The 10348-nt window shown below is 49.2% G+C and overlaps 2 protein-coding genes across 2 annotated transcripts; both read left to right on the forward strand.

Annotated features, from left to right (window-relative positions):
- The first annotated feature begins 958 nt into the window (after positions 1-958).
- K441DRAFT_709826 (amidase) lies at positions 959-3242 on the forward strand. Its single transcript, XM_067653875.1, has 5 exons — positions 959-1463; positions 1516-1541; positions 1611-2181; positions 2233-2768; positions 2820-3242. Exons 1-5 carry the CDS (start codon positions 1069-1071, stop codon positions 2942-2944), a joined length of 1653 nt encoding a protein of 550 aa, XP_067496048.1. The 5' UTR covers positions 959-1068; the 3' UTR covers positions 2945-3242.
- A 6030-nt stretch (positions 3243-9272) lies between these two features.
- On the forward strand, positions 9273-9611 carry K441DRAFT_51927 (uncharacterized protein). Its single transcript, XM_067642131.1, has one exon. It carries the CDS (start codon positions 9372-9374, stop codon positions 9573-9575), a length of 204 nt encoding a protein of 67 aa, XP_067496049.1. The 5' UTR covers positions 9273-9371; the 3' UTR covers positions 9576-9611.
- The last annotated feature ends 737 nt before the right edge of the window (positions 9612-10348 follow it).

Consider the following 10348-nt stretch of genomic DNA (forward strand, 5'->3'; position numbering starts at 1 on the left):
GGTGGTAATTGTTGAAGCTGTGGTTGAGGAGTTAAGTGTTGTACATTGGAAAGTGGCCTCGTTACCAACCTGGTCGGCGGCATCACCAGCCTTCCCCTCATCGTCACAAATACGGCCTCCAATGCCGCTAGTACTCTCTGCGATAATAGAGGCATTCCACTTCTTTTAAGGTGTTATAAACATTGTTCTTAAAGTGATGCCATAGACAGATCTGTTGTTAGCTGTACGGCTAGAGCAGACGCGCCACTACCTTGGAGGCGCCGCCGAAATCGCGGCTTACCACGGATGCATTTGATGTAGAGGAGTAATCCGACCACATCCCCCTTCTTAACTGGCACGCATCCTCTATCCACTTGTTACACTGAGGCCCCGGCTAATGCAGTAACGTATTCTACTAGCATGTGGGCAACACCAGCAAGCGGGCAACCCAAAAAAACACCAAAAATCTGAAAAACTGCCCCCTGCAATCTCAACAACAGCTTTATAAAGCTTCTGTGGATTTAATATAGAGTATTCTACGTATATTCTAAGGCTTCTCCTAGATTTTTAGCTGTAAAGGTTATATTATCAAGAAGATAGCAAGTTTTAGCCCCCAAATTGATACTTTTTAACCTTCTTCCCTAATATCTTAGAAGGTATAGAAGATAATCCTCCTTAAATCTATAACTTACTTATAATAAAGTGGAGAACGCTCTATATTAAATTTATAGAAGCTTTATAAAGCTGTTGTTGAGATTGCAGGGGGCTGTTTTTCAGATTTTTGGTGTTTTTTGGGTTGCCCGCTTGCTGGGGTTGCCCACATGCTGGTAGTACACGTTAGCGCCACAGTACCATCAAAACTAGCCTTTAGTATATGGTAAAATAGCCCATTACCATGCATAGAGAATCATCGGGATGACTATTCTTCAGACATCGATACGGCCTAGCGGAACCTTGGGCTGAGTAAGATTAGGTAATACGGGCATATAGCCAACGCACTATAAGTGCCTACGGATTCAACCAAGTTTATGGAGGCAAGCCACCGGTAATTATCAATTTCCTGTTACAACCACAATAGTACCAGGAGCGATGACTGAACCCACGTGGAAGGCGATCGCATCTGATAAACAGCAGCAACGTGCTTCTAAGATACCTCCAGAATGGCGAATCCCTGATCCTTTGCTTCCGCCTCCCGAGGTAGCCTTTGTTCAGGACTTCCCGTCCAAGTCTGGAATGTTCACAGACCGAGAGCTATTATTAACAGAGGCGACTGCATGTGATGTGACAGCCAAAATCTCCGTTGGCGAGTGGACGGCCCTGGAGGTTATGGCCGCTATTTGCAAGCGAGCCGCTGTTGCTCAACAGTTACTTAACTGCGTGACTGAGATCTTCTTCGATCAGGCTATGTCGAGAGCGAAGGAGCTTGACGGGTATTTCGATAAAGAGGGGAAGACGGTAGGCCCACTCCACGGGCTACCAATCAGGTATTCTGCCCACTAATACTGGCGGAAACAAAAGCTGACCTAGGCCTTAAAGCTTGAAAGACCAGTTCAATGTCACAGGTAACGATCACACAGCGATAATGGAAAGCTGCTTGGCAAGAACGTTGTATCGGCTAACCTGCCAGCCAGGCTTCGATTCCACCATTGGCTATTGCAGCTATGCCAACAAACCAGCTACTGCAGACTCAACTCTAGTCCGACTCTTAGTCAAGGCAGGGGCTATTGTCTATGTCAAGTCCAACGTCCCTATAACGTTGATGATGGGCGAATCGGTCAATAACGTTTTCGGACGCACACTGAATCCCCGCAATCGGGAGTTGACTACAGGAGGATCATCTGGAGGAGAGGCAGCACTGGTGACATTTTGTGCTAGTTTCCTCGGCGTGGGCACCGATATTGGTGGCAGCCTCCGCATTCCATCTTCGTTCACTGGACTGTATGGACTGAGACCATCCCACGGCAGGGTATCCTACCAATACGTGCAGAACACCTTCCTAGGCCAGGAGGCGGTTAAGTCATGCNCTGGACCCATGTGCAGAGCGCCGGAAGACATCCGCTTGTTCATGTCGAGTCTAGCCGCGCAGAAGCCCTGGCTCTGGGATCCCCAGAGTCTGCCACTCCCATGGCGCGTGGAGGAAGAGGTACTACCGAAAAAGTTATGCTTCGGGTTCGCTCTGAGTGATGGGCACGTTACCCCGTCGTAAGACCTCCATATCCCTTTCGCCATGCAGGCTAAGCTAACATCTCAAAGACCGCCACTGCGTCGCGCCATAAACATCACAAGAAAGAAGCTGAAGGAAGCCGGACACATAACTATTCTTTTTAATTTTATAGAAGGAAAAGAGGCCAACGAGATTGTGAATAGGATGTGGACCGCTGATGGAGGCGCGGAAGTCCAGCGCGATTCCGATGCCACCGGAGAGCCTCTGCCACCCACTGTAGAATGGTGGATCGGCCACAGCTCTGGGGTTAAGGCAGCGACGGTAAGCGAGACATGGCAGAATCAACACAAGAAGACGTTGCTCGCGCAGAGATTCTTAGAGAAGTGGCAAGCAACTAAGCAGAAAACGGGTACCGGTCGACCTATTGACGGTCTGATCATGCCCTCAACGCCATTCCCTACCAGCCGTCATAATAGCGGCTGGCTATGGCACTATAGCGAGTTCTCAGCATTGTTGGATTTAACCACTGGCGTCTTCCCAGTCACTCGGGTCGATCTCGAGAAGGATACTGTGTCCACAGATTGGAAGCCTATCACGGTGAAAGACAAGGAGGTGATGGAATATTGTAAGTTAGCACAGTTACCTTTTTAGATAGGCGACACTGACGTTAAACTAGATGGGAAGCCAGAAAATCACGAGAACGCCTTGGTTGGATTGGCACTGATCGGCAGGAGGTTGGAGGAAGAAAAAGTAACAGCGATGCTCACGCTCATAAGGGATGTGGTAGGCGTTGACTATTGACTATAACTTGTCACGTAAGGGCCCACCCCTCATCAAGAGCTATGATCCTCAAGCTATGGGGCTATGATGCCTTTTTATTCGGGGTTTATACAAAATCCACCTCCAAAGTTTCGTTTATTTCAATATCCGCCTCCTATAAACAGAATCCACCTCCTGCCAATTGAAGCTTAATAGCTTTATATAGCGTAACACCAATTTAGCCTAGTATAACGCCAATCTAGCCTAGTACAACGCCAATCTACATGGTAATCTATGGGCGCGTGCAGGCGTTGTTCTAAAAATTTGACGAAGCTTGGCGCGTCATATCTGTTACGGCGCTGGTGGAAAACGGTGGATTATGGTAGACGTTATGGTAGACGCAGAGTCACGTGAGCTCGCGTGACTCGAGGATTGTATAAGACTTCGAGCGACGCTGCCCTTCTTCTCCTTTCCTTTCTCTAGCTTTGGATCCTCGTTTATAGACAATCCAATCGTACTGTAACTGTTACGGCACTGGCAGAACTTGGCAGAACTTTGAGGTCACGTGACTAGAGGACCGCATAAAAGAACCCTACTTCGACCGGCGCTGCTCTTCTTCTCCTTTCCTTTCTCTAGCTTTAGATTCTCGTTTATAGACAATCCAATTGTACAGGCTTGCACGTCCCTCATACCGTGCTCATGCCTCGATTGACTGAGTCGCTAACATTATCTAAAGCTCAAACCACCCTTTCTTCCTGAGAAGGAACTTAAATATATCTACAGGACCACGAATAGGACAAGGACACAGAATAGGACCCCAAGGACAGAACCCAAAGGAAGAGAACAGAACCCTAAGGAAAGGACCCACAAGACACGCACAGACCAGAACCCCTGAAGAAATTACCCGGAATTACCCAACACCCTAGCACTATGCCACGAAATACAGCAGCAGGCAAAGCAGCTGCAGGACCCGCAAACGCCTCAGACGAAGAAACAATCAATGTCTCGACCCCTCAAGCAGAGCTCGCAGCAGCTAATGCTGAAATTGAACGGCTACGAGAACTGCTTGAAACTAGAAGCACCCCTGCATCTAGCGAGGACCCATCGGACAGACTTGCTACAGTCCTCGAGGCCCTAGCCCAACGTACAGCATCAGGATCGTCGCGGTCCGCGAAGGTCGCGGACCCCCCGTTGCTTACAGACGGAGCCGACCCTACATTCGATAATTGGAAGCTTCAATTGCAGGACAAGCTCGAAGTCAATGCGGACCACTTCCCTACTACTCGAGCCAAAATGGCCTACGTTTTCGGCCGTACCGGCGGAGACGCACAGACGCATCTACGTCCGCGATACGCCCAGGACTCGGCAGAGCCCTTCCTCTCTGAAGAAGAAATGATCGACCACCTGTCTTCTATCTATGAGGACCCTTTTAGGGTACAGAACGCCCGCCTCGGCTATAAAAGTCTAAACATGAAAACAACGGAGACCTTTTCGGCCTTCCAGACCCGCTTCTTACACCTAGCCGGACAAGCCCAGATTCCCCAGGAAGACCTGCTTCCAGACCTCTTTGACAAGCTTACCCTAGACCTACAGCGGGCCGTGCTACCAGCTTTTACTACTGCACAGACGTTAAAAGAACTTACGGACCATTGCCTGGCTATCGACCAAGGCCTCCGTCGAATTAAGGCACGAGCTGACCGGATGAAGGCTAGGAATCCCCCAAATCAAGCTACGAGCAATGCAAGAACGGCCCGCAATACCCCAGTACAACCCGCAACGCCTACTGCGCCGGCCGCCAACCCAGTGACCAGCCGTGCAGCTAGCCCTGCCGCGGGCCAAGCGCTTACTCGGCCTACCTACAGCGACCCCCGTATACAGGCCCTCAGCGATCAAGGGGTTTGCTTCTTGTGCGGTCAAAAGGGCCACCCTGCAAGGAACTGCCCGACAAAGGCAAAAGCGGACGAGGTTCTGTTAATCCAGGAGGACAGTACGGAGTCGGAAAAAGAGGAACCCTAGAGAAAGACTCCTCTCTAGGGTCAAAAGGGATTGACATGTCACATGTTGATCTGGGTCGGCTAGTTGGTGGAAAAAGCTGCACTATCCCTTGTACTTTATTCCGCAATGGATATCAAGTTTTAACCTCTGCCTTAGCTGACTCTGGAGCAAATGCCTTTACCCTAATTGACACCCAGTGTGCCGTAAAGCTGGCTGACTTTCTTAACGCACCCGTAGAAGACCTGCCTAAACCAATTCCCATTCGCGGGTATAACGGACGGGTAGGGCAACCTATTACGAGTATTTTGCGAACACACCTCCGCGTTGATGGGCGAAGGCAGTATAACGTCCCCTTCCTGATTACGGACCTTGGAAGCTATGATATGATCTTCGGGAGGAAATGGCTAGCCTACTTAGGCTTACAGCTTGACGTACGAAGCAGACGGCTTATCTGGCCCGAAACCCTACCACCGACCCCTTCTTTTATAAAAGAAATCAGCATTACAATGGAAAACCTGGTACGACCCCAGATTGATACTATCCACCAGGCCGATGCCATACGTAGAGACCAGGCCTTCGAGAAGGATGTACAGCTTGACCCGCAACGGATCCGTATACTACGCCGCCCCCAGGCTACCTATGTCACACCACCCGCACCACAGACTCAGGAAGTCGACAGTGACCTACCTAAGTCCCCGGTAGAGAACCTAGGCCCTACGCAGCCACAATGGAAGGCCAGGAACATTGGACGGCATACTGAACTGATAGACCGGAAGGACAACTTACGGAAAATGGAACGCGAGCTGAGGAAGACTATGAACCCTATACCGCAAAATACGGCCCAACGAACATCCGTAAAGAAACCTACGGACCTCCCACCAGTTGATATCTGCTGCATTGGCGCTGTAGGATTCTACCGGAACTTAGTTCAGCCGGATACCGTTGCCTTTACAACTAGCTTATATGAAATCGATCGAATAATTGAAGAAAAAGAGACCCTGGCCCAAGAGGAGGATGAGCTTACGGATGAGGAGCTAGTAGAACGGAAACTACCCCATCGGTACCGAGAGTTCAAGGACGTATTCTCCAAGGCAGCATCCGACATGCTCCCACCCCACCGACCGTACGACCATAAGATCGAGATTGAACCAGACAAGGAAAACGTCCTCGGCTATACCCCCCTTCGTGAACAATCTATTGCCGAATTACAGGCCACTAAGCAGTACATTGTGGACAACCTGGCAAAGGGGTTTATTGAGCCTAGTCAGGCCCCATTTGCCTCCCCTATTCTCTTTGCAAAAAAGCCAAACGGAGGACTTCGTTTCTGCATCGACTACCGTAAGCTTAACAATATAACCCGCAAAGACCGTTATCCGCTGCCCTTACTGGATGAGACGCTGGCCCGAATGAATAGAGCTAAGGTATTCACAAAGCTCGATATCCGCCAGGCCTTCCACCGAATCAGGATGGACCCCGGATCTGTAGACCTTACTACATTTCGGACTCGATACGGATCGTATAAATGTAAAGTACTCCCCTTTGGACTGACTAACGGACCTGCTACGTACCAACGATATATGAACGATGTACTCTTTGACTACCTCGACGACTTCTGTACAGCCTACCTGGATGATATTATGATTTACTCCGAAAACGAGTTAGAACACGAGGAGCACGTCTGCAAGGTCCTACAACGGCTCCGTGATGCTGGCCTCCAGGCCGATATTAAGAAGTCGGAGTTTAGTGTAAAGCGAACAAAGTACCTAGGGTTTATTATCAGTACGGACGGAATCGAGGCAGACCCGGAAAAGACGGCCGTAATTAATCAATGGGAACCACCACGGACCGTAAAAGGGATACAGTCATTCCTAGGCTTCTGTAACTTCTACCGACGCTTTATTAAGAACTACAGCAGGATTGCTCGGCCCCTTAGCCGCCTTACGATGAAGGATCAGCCCTTCTACTTCGACACCGCATGTAGGCAGGCTTTTGATGAACTTAAGAAACGGCTGGTCTCCGCTCCTTTACTCGCCCACTTCGACCCAGAACGGCCCTCAATGCTAGAAACGGATGCCTCAGATGGTGTTATTGCCGGCGTTTATTCCCAGAAGCAGACGGACGGGGAATGGCACCCTATTGCTTACTACTCAAAGACTATGGTAGATGCTGAGCTAAACTACCCAATTCATGACAAAGAAATGTTGGCTATTATCTATAGCTTTCAGCACTGGCGAGCACAGCTAGAAGGGACCCCCGAACCTATCCAAGTGGTTTCAGATCACAAGGCCTTAGAATATTTCATGACAACGAAAGCCCTTACGGCCCGGCAGGCGCGCTGGGCGGATGTCCTATCTCAGTTCAACTTCCTAATTATGTACAGGCCAGGCGCCACTAACCGTGCGGACGCTCTTACAAGGCGCGAACAGGACCTAGATGACCAGATGGCCGCAAAGGTCTCATTACGGACCCAGACGCTACTACAACCAGAGCACCTTGACCCTCGGATACGGGAAGAACTAAGTACTAAATCTTCGAGCGCCGAGATATGTCCCATCGACCCTACGGAATTCGACCTTATTGATGAACTACTGCAAGCAAACCGTACGGACCCTTCTCTACAGGAGTACCGCGAAAAGGCAAAGGATGTTACCAGCCCATGGTCCCTTGAAAATGGACTACTTAAGCACCGGGAACGGCTAGTAGTAGCAGAAGAAAAGAACTTACGAACCCGGCTTATTACCGAAGCACATACCCAGGTCTCTACGGCCCACCCCGGAAAAAATAAGACCCGCAAGATTATTGGTGACCGTTACTACTGGCCCGGAATGGTTACGGATATTGACCGTTATGTAAGGAACTGCAACGACTGCCGTAGGTCTACGATTCCACGAGATAAGACCCCAGGACTATTAAAGCCACTCCCAATACCAGAGCGCCCCTGGCAGCATATCTCTATGGACTTTCACGAACTACCAGTAGACCGTGACGGGTACGATATGGTCATGATCTTGGTTGACCGATTTGGCAAACGCCCTTTCTCAATCCCCTGTCACAAGAATATCGATGCTAAAGAGGCGGCCCGACTATATATCCATTACATCTACCGAATTTACGGACCACCAGACACTATTGTATCGGACCGCGGACCGCAGTTTATATCGGCTTTCTGGAACGAGTTTACCCGGATCCTAGGAATTAGGCTAAAGCTTTCTACGGCGTACCACCCCCAGACAGATGGTCAGACGGAGATTGTAAATCAATACTTGGACCAGAGACTCCGGCCCTTCGTTAACTACTTCCAAGATAACTGGGGCGAACTGCTACCTCTAATGGACTACGCCCAGGCGACCCTACCCCACGACTCTACGGGATTTGCACCTATCCAACTAGAAATGGGGTATCTACCCCGAACAAGCTTTGACTGGGATAGGCCAGAAGGACCACAGACCGTACGCGAGAAACTGTCNCATGAGGAAGCCCAGCAGTACGCCAAGCGCTTAGAGGAAGCCTGGACGGTAGCCCGTACGAACCTAGAAAAGGCCCAGAAATCAATGAAACAGCAGGCAAACAAGCATAGGCGCGAGCCCGACTTTACCGTAGGTGATATGGTTTGGGTTACAACAAAGAACTGGAAGACGGAACGGCCTAGCCGTAAGCTCGATTATCAGATGGCAGGACCGTATAAGGTCCTTGAGAAAATAGGCAATTCGTACAAAGTAGAGCTCCCAGATTCAATCAAGGTTTACCCTATCTTCTCGCCGGATAAGCTACGGAAGGCTGCGAACGACCCATTACCTGGACAAAAGAACGAACCCCCCCTGCCGATTCAAGTCAGTGGCGATAACGAATGGGAAATTGAAGAGATACTGGCCTGTAAGCTAGTAAGGAAAACGCTAAAGTACCGCGTTAGTTGGAAAGGCTATGACCCAGATCCTACCTGGTACCCTGCATGGAACTTTNTTGGCAGTCCCCATAAGCTTCAAGAATTCCATTGTTACGGCTCGTACAAATGCCTCTGAACCGAAGCTTGTAGAATGCTGTATTACGAAGATACTAAGCTAAAGAGAAGGAAAAGGGGTCGCCAGGACCGATGTAAACAAATATATAGGGTGAGCCGCCAAGGCGCTAGCTTTAGGCGGGCCAATCGCAGGTCGGCAGAATATGGCAGAATTTGGCAGGTAACGTGCAATAGCGCCGTTACATAAAAGAAATTTTGGGGCAGTACACCATATTGTAAGGAATCCCAGTCTCAAACAATTCGTGCGAGGTATTTTATTTCAATAATATAGTTAATTGAACGGCCGCTTAACCTACCTTCTCTAGTAGAGTTACTTACAAAGGTGTTTTAGTTGGGTTTTTGTAGCCAACAACCGCTAACTATCGGTAAACTTAAAGAAGCAATCTCCATAACTAAAATAGCTGTGAATGCTGACTATAGGATAGCTCCCCTTATAAGTCGATATGTATATAGCTAATGAAGCTGGAAAGAAGTAAAATATATATGTTAGAAACATACATAATGTCACTCTCACTACTACATGTATCTTCGGAAATCGGGGAGCTCGTAGCTTTGACCGCGCTAACGTCTGGGAAACGCCACCTCGACAAGGGTCTGGTCGGTGCGGCTCGGCCACCCTCCCTGCTAGCGTGGGCGAGCTCGAAGTATTTTACGCTTTAATCACCTGCTGTAAATACCGCTAATCATGCAGCCCGTCCTGATGAGCCTTTGCAGATATTGGCTTGGCTTAGCGCTCAAATGTGTGTTTGTGCGGTGAAAACGGTCAGGACCTAAGTCCGGAATAATTGCAGGACCGATATATGTAGGCAGCAGCTTATTAAACTGCCCCGCCTTTCGTAAACACACTCCTAGAATTACCCCTCAACCCTAGTATAAAAGCGCAACCAAAGTCAGGAGAAAGCTTTCGGCCGTCGCCCTTTTCAGCTCCGCGATTGCTGCTGTGGAGGTTGGGTCATGTCTCCAAAAAAATCCTTTTTCTCGCAGTTGAAGCTGTTGGTTACACAAGGGGGATATCACGTAGCTACGGTTCGTAGATAGTATGATAATTGTTCTGTTCTGTTTTCTTCTTGAAGAAAGGGGTGAGGAACTTAAGGTTCCTCACCACGCTAGTGCCGCGGCGGCACGTGATGGCAACTTGCCGCACGTAACGGCAACTTGCCACACGTGACGGCAATATGCCTCATATGGTGACCATTTGCCTTTATTCCCAACAGAAGCATTTACTTGGAGATCATCGTGCCAAGGACTTAGAAAAGTCCAAGAGAAAGGACGACGATCCGCAAAGCGGTACGGTAGTCTTGCCTACTGCTTTGGCGACACCATCCAAACGTATTCAAGATACGTGGGAGGATAGATCGTTTATGGTAGGGTTTGATAGCAACTAGACAATATTATTTTAGCTAACGGTGTAGGTATCCCTTCGCCTGGTAAAA

Source organism: Cenococcum geophilum (genome assembly GCF_001692895.1).
Source record: "Cenococcum geophilum 1.58 unplaced genomic scaffold K441scaffold_134, whole genome shotgun sequence".
Classification (NCBI taxonomy): Eukaryota; Fungi; Ascomycota; class Dothideomycetes; order Gloniales; family Gloniaceae; genus Cenococcum; species Cenococcum geophilum.

Excerpts from the sequence above, each read along its gene's own strand:
- K441DRAFT_51927 (XM_067642131.1), top strand. The coding sequence starts at position 9,372 with ATGAAGCTGGAAAGAAGTAAAATATATATGTTAGAAACATACATAATG.